The following is a 22729-nucleotide window of genomic DNA, read 5'->3' on the forward strand; positions in this document are numbered from 1 at the left end:
TTTCCAGTGATCACTGCTGTGTGACACCTGCACCCCTGCGATCCACCAGGGGAAAAGCACACTAATTAATTACCCCTTCTATTAAATAAATACTACACATTTTGGTCAAACACCAGGCTCACAAAGCCAAAGCAAAAGCAGTATTTTAACATTTTACCAGCATTTGCTTGGTGAATACTTGCAGCCAGCTCTATTTAGCCACCAGCACAAGCTGAATTGATCCCAAAGCAGAGGATGGCAAGGCTGCTGTGAAAGATGCCAACATGTCCATGTTGGTATAGATTCACATGTGCTGGACCTACTCTGCCCACGGAAATGCTGGCTTGCCTAATAGGAATACCTCTAGCTATGTCATTATTTCATGATTTTGGGACTTCGCTGTTTCATTAGCATAGTCCAGGCATGTGCTGGCTGAGCACGCTCCATATTGATTTGCAAGGTGAGAGGTCTTCATTGCAAATGAAGCAGAAGTTCTCAATTTCACGAGAATTTTTTGCTTAAAAGGCCAATAACATGAAGTAAAAGACCATGTTAAAATACTTGCTTTGCAAGGACTGATCTCCTCTCACACAATATGCAGTGCTTCCCAACAGGCTCTAAGCAGATGTATTTGATTTTACATTTGATCACTTTGAGTGATTAAGGTGTCCCCCAACCAGAGACACTTACAGGCAATGCAAGAAATAAATGCCCTTTTAAGCACAGTTTATTCCTATGTATGCATTGTTTTGCTAAAATAATTCACTGCCTCCTAATGAAATGAGCACGACTGGCTCCAGGAATAAATGAATACTTACTCCCTGGTGATGGGTATTTATGTGCAGGGACAGAGGGTCTGTAATACAAGATCTATCCTTAACGCCTGAACCCATTTTATCTTTGTTTCACATGATACAAGTGAACTGAGTGTTGTTTTGGGACATAATTGACCTATAGCTGAAACAAATCAGCTCTGCAGCTCAGTGAGGAGACGAAAGAGTGGATAATCTGTAGTCTAAAACCAGCTGTTCTGCTGAGATCAAATTATTACTTTGGCACTGAAAAGATGAGCTGACAAGGGAGCGTGTTCCAGCACCTGCCATCATTACTGGGCACCGCTGCCGTGACCTCTGGCCACACTGCTGCTGGGCACCAGAGCTAATTAACAGCACAGGGGGGTCAGCTCCCACTTCCGAAACTGATGGACCTCACCTGGCCTTAATTCCGAATGTCACCATTTTTCAGGAAAGAAAACAGGCAGAGGAGGCGGGCAAGGAGGAGGCCCAGCACCAGTTGGAGAGCTGGGACTGCACCAGCACCAGCAAAACGCTGTAGGTTGAAGCTGAGCAGCTGTCTCCACTCTCTATGGTAGTTGCAACACAGCATAAAGATCTGCAAAGATTTTCACCTTATTTCTCTCTGTTTGCATATCACTGACAATTACTTGGAACTGAAGTTCACTGCATCCCTTCCTGCAGTGCCCTTCCACAGCGATCCAGGCAAGGGCTGTTCTTAATACATTTCCCTGTTTTAGGCAAGGTATCATGTGCTCATGAGAACACCACACGAATGGGACAGAAATGCAGGGGGCACACAAGTTTGCAGTTGCCTTTTCTTTTTCCTTCATCACCTTCCATGCTTCCCTGATACTCAGAATGGATTTTGCTTTCTTAGGCCTTCACTCTGCATCATAGTTTTAAGAGTGAACTGTCCTTATTATTCCCAGGGTATGTATTATGCCAGGAGGTTGGTTTTGGTTTACAGAACTTAAGCGAACCCTGTTGCACGTCTCAAGCTCCCCTGTCTGGAGGCAGCAATATACAGACACTGCCACCATGACCATCGTTATCCTGAATTAGACACCAATTTGTAATACTGTACAGTTGTTTTGCTGGCACTTTAGGATCTGAGTCAATCCCAAAACACCAGAAATCAGAATAAGTGGTAACATCAGGGTCTTGGCACCATTCAAGATCTTGGACTGCTTGGCTACGAATCTCTCTTTCACCATATTCAAACTGAACAGCATTTACTTTGAGGGTTTCAGCTCCATGTTGTGCTCATTAAGGTTGTTTTCTCAAAGCATGAGCATAAACTCTCTCACAAAATGTATTTTTGGTATAACCACTCTCCAGTGAGCAACATTAAGCTATCAGTATTATTTTTCCTGCACAAAACAGTGCAGGTTTGTCAAAATCAGCATGATATTTCTGCCTTGCCTTTTGACATTTTCAGGTTTATTATGTTCAGACGTTACCTCAAAGCACTTCATTCTTTCCCTCTGGAAGGACTAATGACCACCAAAGGGGGAAAAGAAACACTGCATGCTATTCAGTATAACATGCAGACTCTATTACCCTTTGAGTTAACTTCAAACATGAGTACCAGTGGATGAGACCAGTTGTGCTTACCCTGTGGAAGTACTGCCTTCAATAGAACTAAACCCTCGACTTCTTAACCAAACCTTTCCCGTTCCACCTTTCCATGATGATGTATGACCCTGGGCACATCTCCCCTGAGAAGTCAGTGGTACCTGGTTTCATACCCTGCAGGGTACAGCACTCAGAACCAGCTCACGTGTAGTTAACAGAGATATTCCTGCTGGCTGCATGTTGGGGTGGGTAAATCCATCCTCAATCCCCCAGTCCCACAAAGACACATCCTCTATCACACTCTGGGCAGCTCCAGTCCCTCAGCTCCTCCGACCAGCCCCACACAATGAAGCAGCTCTCACCAGCACACATCCATGAAAACGCTCCCTTGACATGCTATTTTTGAGGAGGATGCTCAGGAAGGCCAACTCCTCCCTCTGCCCCAGCCTTCCTGGGCACCCACACAGGGTCTGCATGACTGTGGGGCTGTAATTTGTGATTAGTGGCCAGATTTGGGGTGGGAGCATTGTTGCTGAATTCTGCAATCTGCACAATTGTGCTGACATTTCTGAACTATAAAAGCCCTACGGCTGGCATCTACAGAGGAAACCTTTAAAATTGATCCAGTTTAGCACAAAAACTGTTGGCTAAGCTTCAATCCGTCCCTCTGCTCCTCCACCCCTTGACACAGCTTACAGCAAAAGACTTTGCTTTTCTTTGCATATGGATTTTAACAGTAATTCAAGCCCATTGATCCAGGACTCTGAGTCAGTGTATTACAACGCAAGATTACTCAGCTCTCTCGCAGTTGGTTTGTCTAATTTCATTTTATTCCATAATAAAACGGGATCGGAGGGAGGGAGGGTTAGAGGAAAAATTGGCAACGTGTTGCCTAAATGCTCAGGAAAACAGAAAAATGTTACTCAAGGGAAAGTGTTACACACTTCCACTTGGCACAGGCTGCTATACCTCAATTACATTTGTAGCTATATCCCTCTCCATACCTCATCTGTGCTCCCCACTTCCATCTCTGTTCCACTGAAGGATTTGAGAGGGTGGGTGGGCAAAGAGGAGAATAAATAAGCCTTAATGACATCTGAGCAAAGCTTGTCAGTGAACAGCGTGAAATGGTGGAGTTTATACCATCTCCTAGCTAGGGTTAAGACTTCAAATCTCATTACACTCACCATTTACACCACATAACCTTTCTTTCTATGCTTGAGAGTAAACTGCTCATTTGCTTTACAAGCTAACAAACCCATTTATAATTTAGAAGTGTTTGCAACCACAGTTGTTTTGGGGTTTTTTTCCACTGGCTGGTTTAACTTTACTCTGCTGTTTGTTTTTCTTAAGCTTCAGTAGAAAGCCAGCATTTCCAATCACACTGGTAGGGGAGAGGTTTACATTTAAAGAGTAAGATCATTAACAATGTTAGGTGTTTGAAAGAAAGGGTATAATTGGTTTCACTGGCCTAGAGGGAAGATCAGATTTGAAGAGAAACAACACCTAATTAAGAAGGTTTGCACTGTTTTGCTTTTAATAATGTCCTCCCCTCAACTACCAGCATTTTTATAGCGCTCATCCCAGCAGCTTCTGCAGTCTGGCTTAGCCACATGTATTTTGCAGACACCCAGGCATCAGACCCCTTCATGGATGGACAGAAGGAAGACTCTAATGAGGCACTAAACAATCGGAAAATAAATAAATTGATCGTCTGTACTTAATTTTTAAAAAGTAACAATCCTAGACAGAGCCGTAAGTCCAACCAGTTATTTTTGTTCATGTTAAATATTTGACTCCTGGTCTGTATTTCCATCCTCCACACATGACTCCAGCTGAACTGCTGCCAGCCTGCACCCATCCAGCAGGTACCTCTGCAAAACTGGGAAACACTCCACCTGGAGCAGTGATCCTTATGTCCTGAGCATATTTTTGGTCCTGGAGCCTCTTGTACCTCATAATTTCCCAGCAAGGTGGGGGGAGTACTGTGGAATGGCACACTGTCACAAGCAGGAGCACTCCCACGCCGTGCATCCCACACCCACCTGGGCACCCCTGCTGGGCCCAAAGGCTGCCAGAGGGGCCTGTGAGGTTCAGCAGGACCACTGAGAAGGACAGACTTCCACCTCACATCACAGGGAGGAGTGGTCCACACCCTGGGCATGGGGGAGCCACTCCATATCATCTCCCCAGTGCTCTGCTCTGCCTAACCAAGGGCAGCTGCACTGCAACCACAAAAACAGGATAGCGAGTGAAGAGGATATTGTTGATCTCGAGCATGTGTGTGGGTCTGGGATACTCTGAATAATTTAAGTCAGGCTTCTTTTATCTCTCTCCTGCTCCAGAGTGGCTACCACTGCCTTGCACATGAATCAGACATGCTTCCCAAGCAGCTGGAGATGAAGCGCCTGCTATACAATAGGAGCTGAATGGGAAATGCTAAAAGACAATTTAAAGAGACTCCTTAATCAACCTGGACTTCAAATCTTGACCTCTCCTCTCCACACATGATACAGCTGAAGGATGCCCCCCCTTATCAAAGGAGACACAGGGAAAGAAAGGCTGTGGGAGAGCTGGGGAAGCTCTTGGCCACTGCCAACCCAGAGAAGGGGCAAAACACGCCCCATGTTGGGATCCATCCCCAAGTCCCCCAAGAGCTCTGCCAGGGGAGCCTCTCTGAACCCCCTCTTCATGGGGGAATGCATAACAAAGGGCAGACTGATACTGCCTACTTGTCACTCCATGAGAATGATGGCATGAGTTTTATACAGCACATCAGTCATGGGGACATGGACACGGGGATGTGGCTGCTACTGCCCCAGTGGCTTTGGCAGCACTCACAAGGGCAGCCTTGCAGTAGGCGGGATGTGAGGAACAGCCCAGGGCCATCCCCAGCAGACTCAGGCTCTTCTGGAAATCTGCAGCCATCCTCCACTGCAACCTCCCCCAGAAAAATGCTTCCCGGGGACCCTCAGAGCACTCAGCAGGTACAGACACAAATCTTCACTCCACAGTCCATAGCTGCACCAAAACAGAAGCCTGCATTTCCACAGCACCCAGCTCTCCATTTCCACAGCACCTACTCTCCTCCTAAACACAACTGGTTATTTCAAATGCACCTTTCATACCAAGCCACCCAAAATAATTGCTAAATAATATATGCTAATGACCAGATATTTGCTTACAGCTTGGCAAACTCAGCTTGAGGATTAATTGTATATTGACCCAGCCTTTTGGGGAGAAGGAAGGGGAGGTGTGAGCAGGGTCCCTGAGCTGCCAAGTTGCATCCAGCAGCAGCAGCCAGAGGCTCAGACCAGATGCTTCATCACAAAATGAGAAGCACCATGTCCTGTATCTACAAAAAATGGGTTGAAACCATGACAGGCAGTGCTAAAAAGAGGATTTTGAGCATTCAAGGGAGACACAGGGGCTGCTAAGGGCAGCCTGCAGAGCTACAGGGACATACCTGAATTACAGACACCTATAATGGACACTGGGACAGCACAGGAAAGCAGGTGATCTGTCAGTGTAACACAAGGGGGATAAGCAACAGAAGCACAAAAATAATGTGCTCTGAACACCTCTGAAGACATTTAGGTCAGAAAGTGCTGGATGCCTTTTCCCTACCAGCTGGGGGGCTCTGGGAGTGGTGGGGTTGGGATGGAGCTGGGTGACTCTGTGTTAGGGACTATGTGGAGTGTGGTATCAACATAAAGGGATGAGGGCCATGGGAACACCAGTTACCACAACAGTGCCTGGTATTTAGCTACTCACTATGCCTGCAGCATTTCAATACCTGCTTCCAAACACAGGACAGGCCTTGAAGACCATGCAAATCTGTGGCATTCCTCTCCTTGGCAATCCAAGCTTCCTAGCCATTTTGGGAGGAGTTTAAACTGTTGTGATTATTTTAAGCTGCTATTTCTACACAAGCAATGGGAAATGGCAGAGGAAGCCATTCTCCTGGAGCAGAGCTGTATCACATATGCTTTCTGCAATAAGCCTTTGCTCCCACTCCACCCTCGGAATCTGGGATGCAGCTCACTTTAAACTTAGCTCAGGTTCACCCAGCACAGCTGGCAGATGATCACAGCCGGTGTGAAACATTTTGTCTATGCCAGAAGCGTGGTCTGGCATGCAACTGGTCTCTTGTAACCCACCCAGCACAGCACTTGTGTTTCCACAGCAAGTTGGAGGTGTCCTCTTTCCACCTGGATTTGTGTGGCATGCACAGCTCTGACCATCACACCGCTGCTGTTTATGTTTTGTTTTCTAACAGGTAAGATCCTGGGAGGGCAATTACGAACACATACATACATGTACTCAATTTCCATGTCTGTAGTTACCTGGAGGCCACTTTGCCTCTTGCCAGCCAAGGACAAAACACACACTGGCAAGCGATGCAACTCACTGCATGACAAACGCTACAGGGTAGCCTTGCCCAGCAAACTCCTCCCAAAAATCCCCGTTCTGGGGTAGGGCCACACTGCAATGCTTTCCTAGCACTTCTGGGGAAAATCCGCCTCCACAGAGACACAGCTACCCCCACAGCCTGTCCTTCTGGGAACTCCTGACAGGCACAGTACTCCACCGCCCTTTCCACTGAGCAGGGACCCTACTGAAGCCTGTCAGCTGGGCAGTCAGATACCATTTTGCTGCAGAAGGGATGCAGAGCTGTGCTGCCAGGCCTTCAGGAGCCACACACATCATCACACTGCTCTGCCAAGCAATGCCCTCCCGTCTCTGCACACCCCTCCCCAACACGTCTGTTCAGATGCAGACTCTCTCTGTGCCAACGTCTCCTCTCAGCTCTGCCACCAGAGTTTTCAAAAGGGTCTGCTTAGCCCTGTTTTGCTGCAAAAGACCAAAAAGCATTAAAAAAAACCCCACTTTGGTTTATTTTAACTAGAAGCAGTTCCAAATGCCATGGGGCCAGGCAGCATGCTTTGCAACCCAACTCTTCCCCTCTGCCCCTGAGGGGCAGTCCTCACCCCTCAGAAGGGGTCTGTTTCACCAAAACTTCCTCCAAAGATTAAACACAACCAATAACAAAGAATATAAAGCCCAAATGGCCAAATCCCATCTGCCACAGAGTCTAAATGTGACTGCAAGGAACAGGCTAAGGTGGGGCTGGCAGGGGTTCTCACCAAGCACAGGGCCGTGTGTGCTGACAGAGGGGAGATGGGGCCCTACATCTCTGCAATAACTGTAAAACTGCCCCCATGAAACATCCCCCCTGTTAAATGTCAGCCAGCTGCCTTGCAAGTGTGGCTGGAGGTGCTACACAAGCACTGCTGAGGTAAATGAAAAAAGAACCCATAAAGCAGTGGTAGATAATTTTTGAAGACTGTTGATTGTGGTTAAAAATGAGTTTCATAATCACATGGGAGAGTTATGGCAGAGAATAGCACAGAACTTTGATCATGTCTTTAAAAATAAATAATCTGAATTGGTTAAATAAAATCCAGGCACGAGAAGACAATTTACTGACTATGAATTGCTAAAAGCCATGGGATTAGTCAAAGATAAGTCTCATTTACCAAACGTGTTTAACAGAACTAAAGTACTTGCAGAAGATTGTTTTGTGATACACTAATTGTGTATTTTATTTTGAAAATTGAATATGGAGATGTTATTAAGAAATAAGAACAGCCCACAATAGGAACTGTCAGCTCTGCCAAGTGCAACTAAAATAGGTTCCCCCTTCTGTTCTTCAAACAGTTGTTTGCAATATGAACCAATCTGAGCTTTACTCAAGGGGGTTTTTTTCTGAAGTCCAAAGCAGGGAAGTAAATCTCAGCTCTCGCCTGGACGAGACTCGAGACATGCACCAGCTCAACCAGCTTATCTGGTTTCACGGAGCAAATCCCAGTGCAAAAGCCTGGCCTGTGCAATTAGGTGAAGCATTCTGGTGGGTTGGGAAGCAGTGGGAGGTGGGGCCCAACTCCTTACCATTGTCACTGCTGACTTGCTGGGTGAGCCTGGACACACGACAGGGACAAGGGAGCTCTGAGGGACTGTTTTCCACTCAATTATTTGTCCTGCTCAGTTCAATCATGCTCTTGGCAGCACCTATGCCAGTGGAGAGCCTGCCTTGGCTGCAACAGGGAGGTAGGACTGCAGCAGCCATGGGCTGCATTAACCTCAGCTTCATTTCATTGCCAAAGCTGGCAAAGGTAGGACTTCAAAAACTGAATAACCCCTTGTACATTTTCTGTGAGTAGGCTGAGCCTCAGAAGAAGGACAAAGCAAGCCAGCTACCAGCCCAGAGATGTCACAAACATCTTTCCTTACCCAACACTCAGGCGCAGACACAATTTTTCCTGCTACTTAGTGCTCCTTTCCTCTGCCATGACTCCCCATTGTGGCCACAGCACAGGGAAGCAGCAAGCACCAAGCAGCAGGAACAGAGCTGGCGGAGCTGGAGGGCAGCACACACAGAGCACAAGTTCATACCGCAGTTGCTCACAGGAAAGCAATACCAAGACCACAACACAACCAGGAACCAAAATAAAATACATTTAAGTAACACAGAAGATTTGTACTCCTGCTCTGCACACATATAAGAACAGCAGGAAAAGAAACAACTGGCATGTGCAATCCCTTACAGAAATCAAGCTCCTCATGATCTGCAGGCCTGGAAGTTTAAGTGGCTGAGCACTTCATTCAGGTGACAGACAGCCCCTTTTAGTCTTCATCAGCAGATATCCAGAAAGCTAACTCACAGACATAAAGCAAATCTACTTAGGGAATAAATGTCTAAATAAATATGAGAGATGGGATGCTGATCTTTTAATGTTCCTCTGCAGGGTAAATAAAATTATGGGGTTTTTTCACTTCAATTCATTTATGCTATTTGTTTATTACTGCATGATGAAAAGGCTCAGCATGCCTACAGCTCACTGGGTCTTGCCTCTGTCCTGGAGCAAGAAGTTGCCCAGCTAAGCTGAGCACTACAGAGAGGGCAGGTGGGCACACAGAGCCATGGGACACAGATAACCCAGGGTTGCACCAGCATTTACCTGAAGTGGTTTTGGTGGAGGAAGAGGGCAATTACTGCAACAGAGACTAAAACACTGGAGCAGGCTGAAGGAGCGTGGTGTCGCACAGCAAGTTCACCGTATTCAAGTCTGAGAGAGACAAACAGCCTTTCTCTTAGTTATGTCCCATCTGCCACCTTCATTTGGCCATTAAAACCATTTTTAATATGATAAAATGGGTAATACTGCCTAACTAATGAACGTCGAATTATCGGCGTAAATGTGCCAACATTTATTTATTTATTTGCCTCACCGAGAACATGTTCTCTTCTGTTTGGTTTTCTACTTTAATGACTACAATTTATCATACTAACTAGGTCTTCCAGTTTGCTGAGTTTTGTTTCAAGTTCTGCTTTTTTGCTGAGACATCTGCAAGGGGGCAGATGTAGGTAAGAGAAGTAATAAAACTAATAAAAAAGCGATAGTAGCTGTCACCAAAAAAGCACAGGTGACCAAACCACTTCCATTTTCTGAACAGGGCCTTTCCTTCTTGTTCTCATTTGATGATTTTACTCTCTTCTTTCCACCAATATTTCACGCTGCTTATGGCAGCCCTCTGTGAGGAATGCTAATTCCTTAATGTCCAAGTAATTTGTTTTCCCTACCTCCTAGCAGGCAGCGTGAGAAGGAAGAAAAGCCGAAGCGGAAGGACTGTCTGTGATGAATTTGAGCCACGCACGATGGCCCAGTCAGGGGTTTCAGGAGGCATCTGAAACTGCAGAGATGCCCCAAGCAGAGCAGGGATCCTGCCCTCACAGGAGGAGGATCTGCCACCTGTCCAGCACGTCGGGGAACGCTGGTCCAGCTGCACCAAGGCTGTATCTATTTCAGAGCAAAAGCATATGTGTTTTTCCCACCTGTCACAACTGTGAAATGTACGGATAGCATTTACTTCCGAGGCATTCGTCACTCAAATTAACAGGCAATCTGTTAGTCTGAGTGCAATTAGCACCCCAAACTTTACTCCAGACATGTCTGGTAGCTGAATTTTGCTTGCAGATCTTTCAGCAGCCTGGTGTACACTTAGAGTAAATATATGCCAATGTATGGAGTGGCAAGGCTGTGGAATTCCCAACAAATTCAATGTGAAGCAAAGCTAAACACACTGCTGGAGAGCTGGCTTTGCCTTTGCTAGAAACTGTGGTGGAAAGTTCACAGTTTTACAGACTGGAATTGAGCACTCAGCTCACCCGAGACCCAGCAAACAGAATGAGTGAGAGTAACCCGACCAGCTGGGGCTGCCTCCCACCGCCTCTTCCGGCTGCCGGATTTAAACTCCACCGCTCCTGCCACGTGAACATGCCACTTACACACAGACAGGCATCCTGGAACATGACATCAGCATTTTTCAGAGGTACAGGCAAGCAACATGAGCAATGTAAACCCTTATGTGTGTCATGGAGAGTACAATCACAGCACAGACTGCAACCATGCTGCCACGGGCTGCCTTTTCTACCCTGGCCCTCAGACCTACCTTCTGTATTACAGCCACATCATCTGCAGCATCCTCAGATGCCCACCTGGATCATGCCTTTAGGGGGATATTTCTTTAAACATAAAGAATGTGAAATGCCAAATAACGATGGGCTTAAGTTCTTTGAACTCGGTGTGCACCCTTCTATCTTGTCCTTGCCAGCATGGCAACAGGGAATCTGCAAACCACACTGAAACATTCCTTCACAAATCCAAAATTTGATGTAAAGAGGACTGAGGGAATGCACAACCCAGGCTCCCCAGAAGCAATACAGCCTTCATCTACCACAGACTTCCCCTGGATGCAGGAGATTCAGTTAGGCTCATAGCTCCAGTCTCATAGCTGAAGAAGGTTTTATGTTCATTCAGCAATCACTTTTTTCCTTTTTCTTAAATGCTCCACAAACATTGCCCAGAGTTCTTCCTTTAGTATATCAATCAGTCCATATCTAGCATTTTATTAAGATTAGCTTCTCCAGACCTCCAGTGCTTATCTGCATGATTCTCTGACCTTCCTAAACCCCACTTAACCTGCCCTGTACCTGCTGGCAACACAAAGTGGGAGACCTGCAAGGCATCACCTTCCAGTGTCTCGGCTTTCTCCCCCACATCCTGGATAAATCTACATGACTCACACTCAGAGCACCTGTCACAGCAATGACATTGTGCTTGTTCTCTGCACATCCCTGACATTTTATCATCCTCTTGCATCACAGTGGAGCTGGTGGGAGAGATGCCTGGTCTTTTCCAGCCCAGCACCCATCGCTGCTCCCTCAAACACAGAAGCAGAGGGAAGGAGAACAGCAGCCTGCTTACCCTTAGGAAGGAGAGGTCTCTGTTGTGCTCGATGCTGGTGATCTCCAGGTTGCCCATCACTACCTCGCAGTTCTCATAGTACTTGCGCAGGGCCCGGTACTGCTGCTCCAGGTCAGAGAGGGAGCTCAGCTTGTTCTCGGTGCCGGCACACACTGCAAGAAACCACAGCACAGTCAGGCCAGTGTGGAAGAGAGGCACTGGAGCACAGAAGGAAATAGTCTGTACACAGTGATACAGGGAGTTGCTGCAAAAATCTGTAATGATTCACAGGACTGGGTCACACAAGTCACACTTGAATACCAGCAGTAGAGATAGGAAGGTAGAAATACAGCCCGTGATCATCTCAGCAATTTAAACACCTCTCACCAAATGGGCTGAAGTACTGGTATTTACCACCAAATGCAGAAAGGCTGAAAAGGCAAAAATGCAGGAAAAAGGCCAAGCAGGTTGCCCCCAGCACCTAAAGGGTCAAACCCACGCCTCAGTAAACCCCTACCAGTTCTGCCAGTGACAGAATCAGACACTGGGCAAAGGCACTCCCATCAAGGGCTGAAGGACAAGGCTGGAGAGGCCTGTGTATCCAAGCTGACCTGGGCAATTCAACATTTGCACTATTCTGAACAGTATTTTGGACAAGTCAAGAGAAACCTGAGCAGAAGACTTATACCCAACATTGTTTTCCCCATCACTTTCCTCAAGACCCCAGCTCTTCCCAGTTGCTTTATGCAATTAAATAGGAGAAAAACAACAGCAAAAACCACACTGTCTTTCCACAAGTCCCCAGGCTGAATGCACAGTGGAGATATGCCAGGAAACACCATCCTAATACAGGTTTCAAAGTACACCCTTTAATATTACACTGCTCTGTTCTACATTTTGAAGCCCAGTTCAAAGCCACCACAGAATCCCAGTCTATCAGCCTGCCGGGCATCATGCAATGACCAAAAAAAAAAAAAGAGAAAAACAAACACAGAAGCAGCATTTTACACAATCAGCTTTTCACACATTGCTTAGCCTGCCAGGACAGCAATGCTGCTCAAATGGTCAAGTGTGGGGCTGGGCTGGTTTTGGTTTGTCTTTTTCAATGCACTTACTTTTCCTCTTAATCAACAGCTTGTGGGTTGTTCTTATCTGTGAGCAAATTAATCTGGGTATATCTAAACTTCTGAAATGGGCATTATATTATGCAAAACAGGAGCCTGACAAGAATGGCATTTCTGGAGTCATTCCTACTTCTGGGTCAGATCAATACAATGACTGGAGGCATAATCAGTAAAACTGGCTAAAACTTACTCTTTTGAATGATGCAGGTTCTTTTTATAAATACCAAAAGTAATTAGGTTTCAGAGTACTACAATTATTGACTGTTTACTTACGATATCCCCCCCCCTTTTTTTTTTCTCAATAGAAATGGGAACAATTCCCATCTCTGTTCCCTCTGTGGTCTCTCTATTTGCTCTTGTGCCAGGGCATTCGAGCTTTCAGCAGCCTCTTGGCAAAGGGCTTCAGGAGGCAGCCAGGAGCCTATGACCTGCTCAAAGTTTTCTCCCAAGGAAACTCCCTCTGCCCCAGAAATGGCAGCAGAAATCTGTTCCTGCTGCACCATGACTCCCACAGGGAGGGCAGGCACGGGCTGGTTTCATTGCAAACCATTCATAGGGTGAAGGGCTGATCACATCATTTTTGGATTGTGTTTCCAGGGGCTTAAGAGCACGGACCAAAGCTGAACAGGCACTGCAAGGCCTGCTTCTCCACATACACACTGGGTCTACCACCCACCATAGGAAACGCTGGATTATTATTTCTTTCTATGACCTGGTAAAAGTAAAATTAAAAAAAAAAAATTTCTTGCTACAGTAAAAAACTTGAAATATTTGATGTATGTTCATTATACTGTGTTGAAGAAAAGCAAAACTGCTTGGTTTGCTCAGGTTTTAAAATAGAAACTACTGCCTCATTTTGAGGCTTAACTTAAAAGCATGAACATTCCAATTTTTAAATTTTCCAGTAAAACCTTACCACTTAGAGTAAATCATACCTAAACAAGACTTTATTCACAATATTTTTAACAGCTATTTTGGGAGATTCCCAAGATGGAAAGACATGGTCATACTGGGACCTCACTGGTAGCTCTGGTGGACTGGGAACACGTGGAAGGATTAACCACTGCAACTAGGAGATGGCACATCTTTCTTTTTGAATTACAAAGCCCTGTCCTAGGTCATGTATAGAGTTTTACTCAGAAAAACCTCGAGCTCTGCCCCACAAATGTGCTAACCCTTCAAGGAGACACATGCCTGTGCCTGCCAGGACACCTAAAAATTCTTGCTTACCAATTACAAAATGGGTTTGTGTGTTCCTTCCTTAAATATAGCAGTATCTGTTACAAGACTGATCATATTTCCAGCCAGGTAAGTATTATTCTGTCTTATGGCTCCCAAGGACTAATAAATACCTTCCATTCCATTTTGCAATCCGTGCAAAGGACCAACACAAGTCAGAAAACAATTCCTGCAGCTCAGCTAATAAAGCTATGTACTGCAACACTGACATTCCACATTGCACGCCCATTAAACGTTTCCTGAAAGCTAATGCAGCCACTTGTTTGCTGTGAGGAGGCAGGAACACCTGGAGCCTGTTCTTGCAAGAGGATTCAGCAGGGGTGAAGCCAGCCCAGATGTCAGCCGGGGCTATGAGCTTCATTTGACTGAGATTAATTTTGTACAGTCGAACCACTCCAGTAACTACTCCCAGTTTTTGATATGGCTAGTAATCAATTCTTTTGGATAAAAAAAAAAACCCTTTAAAGCGAATTTAGAATAAATCATGCTGATCCCTTAAATTTATCTCATAGCAATTCCAAGTGCTTAATGTCTGTCTTTAAAAGAGAAGTTTCCTCTGATCCTCTGTTACACAGAACATCTTCTTGTTGCAGCTCACACCTGGGCCTTTGCTGCCTGCCTGATCCGTGCCAAAAGATCAGTGCAACTCAGGTCCTGCCAGCCTGCTCTGCCACAAAATTTGGGAAACCAGGGAAAGTGACTGTCCAGCATTAATTCTCCCAACCCATTGCATGGCCTTGGTCTGGCTTTTGTAGCTCTGTGCTGACCAGAATGGTGATCTTCACTCAACAACAACAAAAAATTGGTCACAGATTGCCTCAAATCAAGTCACATACCAAAAGTGATTATCCTACATCAACTGAGCAGCGCAGAAGTGCACATTTTGTTCCATCAGTACCCAACCAGCAGTGCAAGTTGATGCAGAAACAGAACTCAGAGCAGGAGAGAGCTATGACCTGCACAACAAGCTGAAGTCACAAAGCAAATGTGGGTATAATAATGGATCATTAATAATCCATTATTACAGTAAGTCATTAATCTCTCTGTCTCAGCTTTGCAATGTATACTTTTGATGCACCTAATCATTATACCACATTCAAAATACAAAAGAGGAAACTATGCCAGTATGTAAGAAAAGCAGGTTAGGTCCTTCATCACTTGCAGGAGGAAGGGCTGGGATGGTTTCTCCCATCCTTCGCGGAGAATCCCTTAAAACAGAGAGGTGATATATTCTCTTGACAGGTTTCTTAAGGCAAATAACAACTAAAAGGGTAAAAAGGCATTCCTGCCATGAGAGAGAAATGCTGCTGCCATGGACAATCACAAAGGTGCTCCTGTTGGCCCACTGATGCCAGGGAGCCAAACCTGGGAGGAACACAGGCCAGAAAGCAGGCTGTGAATGGGTACTTAACAAGTTTTATGCCCTATTTTGAGCCATATGAGGCAATCCCCAGCTGCTCCAGGGCAGAAATAATTGTTTTGGGTCTGATTTGCCAAGGTAGTTAAAAAGCACTAAAGTAACTGTGTGTGAAGTGGGAGCTGAGCAGGAGTCACGCAAGATTCCCAGTACTTCTGTCCCTGAGCTCAACACAGAACAGGAACATATCCCACTCACCTCCTGCTCCTCTCCTGGAACAGCAACAGGCATCTATGTGTTGTAGCAGCTCTTTAAAATTAAGTGCCAAAATAATATGTATTCACAGGGATGTTCCAGCTGTATACACGCATAAACACAAGCACAACAAAATGTATTTCCTTGTCACGCCATGCAAAACCACCATAATCTGTATTTCATGAACCTTCTTCAAAGCGTTGTATATTGTTAGATGTGTTGTTTTATACAGGCCCAGAAACAGATGAGCAGCAAAAAACCCAAGATTGTGTGCTTTAACTGTTCCTGCAGCAGAACCTCTGCTGATTAATAAAAAATAGTCATTCCCTGTCTCTAACACAAGGCAAAGAGTAGCAGCCTAAGATGTGCCTCCAGTCTGAAGCTGCTCTCGTTGTTGAGCATCTCTGGTCATGAACTCTCTGCCTTGCTCAGGGGAGGCCTTACAGGGGCATCTCCATGAGGGAAACCCTCCAGTGCTCTATCGATGCACACCCAGGAAAATCAGACTTCCCCTACATTTTGCCCACGTTTGTGGGGGAAGCTCCAGTCTGACCTGATTTACTGACATACCACGAACCCCTCAAACCCATCTCTCCACCTAAACGTGCTTGGCCATTCCTGCTCTTTCCACATTCTGACATCAAACCTCACAGAGTGTTCATGTGCAGAGTCACCCACCACTAATGCTATCCCAAAGCTCAAGGACATGCCTCTTCCATCTGAGAAGTCCCAAACCAGAACTGACAGCAACAAGACAGTGGTCACTTCTCACCTACACCCCAGTCATGGGGGATTTTGGGTGGGTGCTGGAGCAGAGCACTGCTTGGCCATCATAAAAGTGGATTTCAGGCATTACTCACACATTCACACTTCACATTCAGTTGTTTACTTATTACCAGCTACCTAAAGTGACAGTTTCAGCTCCTAATGGCCCCAATTACAACAGTAATAATCGTCTGTATTGAAATAAATTTGTTTTTCATCAATATTCATGCACATGACTTGGAAATTAATTTCCCATTGACATTTTTTCATAAAATAGACAAATCATTCAAACACCCACTGAAAGGTGGAAAATAATGGAGACATTTAAAAATGTCCGTTAGATTCTGCTTTTTAGCCCATTATTTTGCTCTGCGCTGTTGATGATAAATCCATACATTAAATTAAGAAATCACACTTGCCTCCATCTAGTTCTCCTTCTAATACTAACGGATTTTACAATCCTCCCACCTCAACTTTTGGAAGGAGATAAACTTGTTTCATTTCTTATTCAACCCCTTTCCAGATCAGCCTACATCTGGAGTACGAAGAAGAGTGGAATCCATTATCTCCACTACGGTCACCCCCACCTGAAATCCCAGTGTCACATTCCTCTCCCAAAGCACACTCAAAGAAGCAGTGATGAGGCATCCTCCTCACTACCTCCAAGGGAGTTATCTCAAGCATCTGGATATATTTTCCTTTGAATCATAAAACATTTACTATTATTTCTTTGGCAAGGATGCAGGAGAGCAGTGCATTTGCCCTGCACCAGCCTCTGCCTGAAGGCAGCACAACCTCCCTTTGTCAATCAGTTTGTCAAGTGCGCCAAAAACACAAAGGAGGCTCAAATTCTTGGACTCGCTGGCTTCAGGAATGGCTTTATAGAAAGACAATCACACGTTCCTTCACCCCAGAAAAGATGAGCCCAAAACCAGTCATCATCCCTTTCTAACACATTCTGCTCCTGTACTTCCCACTTAATTAGCTGTGTTTTTACAGACAGCACCATTATCAGGGTTTCTTGAAAGGCAGCTAACAGAACTGTTTATTAATAATTGCAAACACTCGTGGCAATTTGTTAAGACCCCCAGACGGGGGGAATACTCAAGCCCCTTAAGGAACAACTAATTACCAGCAACGCCACGGTAATCCCCATTCACTTCTTTCTGCTTCACGCTCCCAGCAACAGCCTGGGCACCCTGTCATGTAGGCACACAGGAAGGGGAAACACACTTTTAATCCTTTCATTATTATTTTACAGTTCTCCTTGAATGAGCTGCAAAAGCCCTGAATTTTCTTGCAATTAGGCACGTCCTAATGAAGCAAGGGCTGTCTGCACTTACAGTCTTGCAGATGTTTCCCCTGAGAAGGCAAAACACTCCTGAAGGTCACCAGCCGTTTTCCTGTAAACCCAGTGGTTTGGGAGAGTGCTTTAGAATTGGAAGCTTTCTTTCCCTAGGTGGGAGACTGTAATGAAGGAGAGCATAATTTTCTCTGTACTCCTAATTAAAAGCTCAGCTGGCACAAGTGTTTTCCTTCCGCAAGGTCTGCTCTACACTAGAAAATTATCATCCCATTTGAATCCAGTTGCATGCAATCAACCTGACTGTCATGAACCCCTGGACAGCCACATGGCCACAAGAAGAGCTCAGCACGGCCACCCAGCTGTTGCCCAGCCCATCAGGATGTCACTTGGATGAGGTGACACAGTACAGGCTGCTCCATGGCAGCACCACTACAGTTTTAATCCCTTTTACCTGCATGCAAAATTCCAAAGGGCCCAGAAACACAATCCTGGGAGTGGTATTATAGCGTCATAAAATAACTTGGGTTGGAAGGGACCTTAAAGATCCCCCTTAAAGTTCCACCTCCCATGACATGGGCAGGGACACCTTCCACTAAACCAGGTTGCTCCAACCCTCATCCAGCCTTGAACACTGCCAGGGATAGGGCAGCCACAGCTTCTCTGGGCCTTACTACCCTCACAGTGAAAAATTTCTTCCTAACTTTTTAGCTGTAATATTAGTTATTTTTATTTTCAAGTTAAGCTCTCCACACCTACTACATTAAGTCAAATTTTAAAAATTAACTATCATTTTCATGCAGACTTTCATTCACAATACTAGAAGAGCACTCAAACACTTCCCCCACAGCCTTTCTTCTCCATGGCATGGAGAAGTGGTCCCTGGGGTGGATAGTACCAGCGACCAAAAGCATTAATTTCCTGAAATTTGGTCACTAAAATCTCAAATATCATTTCATATGCCATTGTAAAAGCTTTCCAGCACTTCCAGAAAAGTTGCAAGGATGTGTGTTACCAGCATGGTCCCACTTCCAAGAGAGGCTGATCATATGCCACCTACACATGGAAGCTCATTCCCAATTTTATGAACAGAAACAGCTGGGCACAGTAGAGACTGACAGCAATTGCGACTCCATCAAGAAGGATTAGCTATGTGTGATAACACTTTCCCAAGCTGATGGAACCCTCTCCTTGTGCCAAACTCCAAAATCCCTTTGGTAGATGCTACACAGCATATTTCACTCATGTGCCTTCCTGTTCATACCAACCAAAAAACACCATCAAAATGTCAACCAGATTTAGACAGTGACATTTCAAGGGTATTTGCTTGTACTGACCATGTCAAGCCATCATCACCAGCTTGTTTCATGCCAGTATTTCCAGCATTGTTTCTCTTTTAGTTGTGTCACCTCTATATTACGGTACAGCAGCTGGAGAGGACAAAATAGGAATGATGTTGTGCAGGACCTGTATCACACAGCTACCACTAAAAAAGGGCAGAAATTAATACAAGAAGTTTTACCAATGGTTCTTCCCCCTCAAGCCTTGGTACCAAATTTTTTTCTCTGTGTACTTCTTCACTTTTTCTCCCTACTCTTCATGAACACACACACACACTCCTCCTTTCCTCATTTTGTTCTATTTGAGGGTAAATAGTCGCTTCTTAACTATAATGTAGGTACTGGACTTGACAAGCAATTAAAGCAAACAATTTCCACTCATCTAACTTTGCCAAATTAGTCATCTACCATCTGCTCTATCATCTGGCTCTCCTTGAGGCCTTGCTGTGAATCTGGAAGCACTCACTCTGACAAGGAGGCAACAGATAAGCCTCCAAGCTGGTGGGGAATCTGAGGGATGGAGGCGACATGGGGGTGACACGTGGCACCATGCTGCTGACCGCCACCCCCACCGGGATGGCTTTGAGGAGATGCTTGTGGCTCCAGTGGTCAAATTGGCAAATTACCAGCACGCATGTTGTGATAGGAAAACATTTAAAATCAAAATATTTCTTCTACAGCCACTTACGCAGTGGGGTAGCTTAGGAAGACTGTGGGATTTTCATACCAGACACAAAAAATAACTTAGTTTACTGAAATATCTTCAGCATTTGTAAGCTACTTCCCAGTGAAGTACACAACCCAAACAAGCAATTAGCAGACACTATCCAAGGAAGATTTAGTGGTCTCTGCTCCCAGCACCTGGCTTAGCTCAGGTAAGGCCGCATTTTGAGACAACAAAATCGTTTTCAAGCAGCTCTGAAATACAACACTGGTCTCCCCTGCTCTCCAGCTTCTGAGCACTGGCAGGACCTTCTCCTTTTACCAAGTTTCCATTTTGGGCTCCTAACTGGGCCTCAAAGTACAAGTGAAGTATCACCAGCATTCCTTTTCCAGCTGCCCTACACTTCCTCCACAAAGAAATCAACTCCAGAGTACAAGTTAGTCCACACAAACATTGCTGCTCTGAACCGTCATGCAGAGGAATCACCCTCCCTGTTCCTGCTGAAGAACATTACAAACTGTTCCTGCCCTAGTCACACACTTGAGTGCAGCACCCAAGATTAAGTGTGTGATTAACTCTTAATGACACAAACCAAAATTCTTCCCTACAGCACCAAAGTACAGACCATCACCAACACCTTCTAAGACTAATTAGCCTGCAGATAAATGACCTTAATTCAAGGCCACGTGTTCTTCCAAGTGCAAAGCTGAAGGCCCAAGAGCATCCCAATATTGCTCTCCCTGCTTTCCAGTCCTCGCTCTTCTCAAGACCTGCACCAGTGCAGCAGCAGTGCAGCCCGTTTCCCTCTATCACTGCACCACAGTGTATCCTGGCTCCCTACCAGAGCAAAGCGGCCGAAGTCTCTACAGGTCCCAGCAGTGAGAAGGATCTGGGTTGTTTTTTCAATACCAGGGGAAGGACTGGAGGGAAGATGATGGAGCACAAACCCACAAGCACCAGGGGAACACAGGGGAACTGGGCACTTGGTCTGGTTTTTTGTACATGTGCCTTCAATGAAAATCAATTTGGCAAGGGATGCCAGTAACATCTGCTGTGAGGTTGGACCAAAATCATCTCCCAGCTCCCAAACCAGGCTGCTTTGCTGGGACACAAAGGGCTCCTTCACCCTGGCAGGGCTCTCCAGGGTGCTCAGCTGGCACACAGCACTGCCCTGGCGCTGCGGTGGTGGCCATGCTCCCCGGCAGCTCCTGCCGCTCCGCCGGGACTCACACAGCTCCCGACAGCCGCAGGCCTCCGCCTGTCTGCCTCCCTCCCCGCTTCTCCCTTCCCCAGAGGGCCCCCAAATACCGCAAGCACTCACTCAACTTAAATGCATTTTAATTAACATTGTGCAAACACGCGGAGTTTGTGCGTGCACAGGGGAGCGCGTTCGTTCAGCTTCCGCCTGGTTCTCAGCCCGGGGAATCCGGTGGGAGCGCCGGCAGCCGCTGCGATGGGAATGGGATTGCAGCCCTCGCTGCCTGTACGATATTGAAAATATATTGGCAAGATGCTCACAAGCCCTCAGATCCTCCTTACTAGTATCTAAGCATTGTTTATGTAAGAGATGCAGCTCAGAGTGGGTAGGTGGGACAGGTGCTTCTATGTCTCTGCTGTAACTGCGGGTAATTAGTCACCACTAAAGCACACAGCAAGAGGCGCCTCATTACAGCTTAAGCACAAGCCACTTGTGACATGTAAAAGGTATTTCCCCAAGATCTCCCACAGAAATCGTTCTCGCATTACATTAGTAATTATCACATAACCCAAATACCACCTAATAAAATGATTAAAGTAACTGTGAAATTTCAACACCTAAAGAAAAGGACTGCTTTGGTGAGAACAGCCCTCCCAAATTCTGGCAGCCCGACAAGGCAAAACTGCAGGGAGACTTAAACAGTCCCTGGAAAAACACTTGGGAATTAAAGAAAACCAGTATCTCATGGGACACACCTGAAACGGCCAAGCCATGGTTTGGGTGTCCCCATTAACAGGCAAGAACAGATCCAACACTTTGGAGCTGTTTTGCCCAAGTGCTTCAAGGTGACTATGCAATGCAGGAGAACGTGATGACAGAAATACCCTATTTTAGCCAATATACACACATCTATTAAGTTGAGACTGAATGGAGTTTATTTTTCATTAATGAAAATAACAGGTTCTCAAGCAACACGATAACCTTGTCAAGCAGGCAGGAGAACCCTGCTCACGTAAGACAGCTGAAATGGTAATTACTTAGACTTGGAAGTACTGCAGATGAGGGGAATGGCATTGCAGTTGGAGGGAAAGGCAGGGGCCGTGGTGAGGCTGTCTGGACCCCCAGGTAGACACCACACCTTGTCTGGAGCCAAAATATGCTGGGCTAGGAACAGAGACCACATCCTGGTGTCTGTAGGGGTCATGTATGTTACGGCCATCAAGCCAAAGAATTAATGTGCTCTGTTACACAAGACGTCCTTACACCAAAGGTTCTATTTGCCTAACTGCCCACGGCTGCACTAAGTAATAAACCCCATATGTTTTATTAAAACAGGTGCTTTCAGATAGCAGTTTACAGGCAGGAAAAACAAACTTTCAGTAAATAAAGTCTAGGCAAGAATCTTTTTTCCCCTCTCTATGCTGTGCATAAGAACATGCAGCCCAGTGTGAGGGCAGCATCTTCTGCACAGCCCATCCCTGGTGTGCTGATAACCTCACTGTACATGAGCAGAATATTCAGGGCAAACTCTGCAGCACTGAAGCTTCTGCCTGTTTTACCTGGGAGGGGAGGACTGTGTGTTTGCATTTGAGGAGCTTCTCAGTGTGTCTCACCGATTCTTTAAAAATGAGCGAGGCAGCAGCTGAAATCAAGTCGGGCTTGTCCCTCTTCACACAATTCCTCCTGAGCCTTTGTAAATGGTTTTGCTTCCCAAGGCTGGAGGGAGCATGGGCCACGCTGCACCTCAAATGCAGTTACTGTGCAGTTGAATCTCGCAAAGCAACTTCAACATCTCTAATTGCTTCCTTCACCCAACCTATTGCTT

The 22729-nt window shown here is 45.8% G+C and overlaps 1 protein-coding gene across 5 annotated transcripts in view; it reads right to left on the minus strand.

Annotated features, from left to right (window-relative positions):
* ERBB4 (erb-b2 receptor tyrosine kinase 4) overlaps positions 1–22729 on the minus strand; it is a 576015-nt gene that overhangs the window by 342166 nt on the left and 211120 nt on the right. For all 5 annotated transcript variants that reach the window (XM_039554927.1, XM_039554926.1, XM_039554924.1 and 2 more), the window contains exon 2: positions 11681–11832. In XM_039554927.1, coding sequence (XP_039410861.1) covers positions 11681–11832 — 152 coding nt within the window. The remainder of the gene's footprint in view (positions 1–11680; positions 11833–22729) is intronic.

Source organism: Corvus cornix, chromosome 7, assembly GCF_000738735.6.
Source record: "Corvus cornix cornix isolate S_Up_H32 chromosome 7, ASM73873v5, whole genome shotgun sequence".
NCBI classification, from domain to species: Eukaryota; Metazoa; Chordata; class Aves; order Passeriformes; family Corvidae; genus Corvus; species Corvus cornix.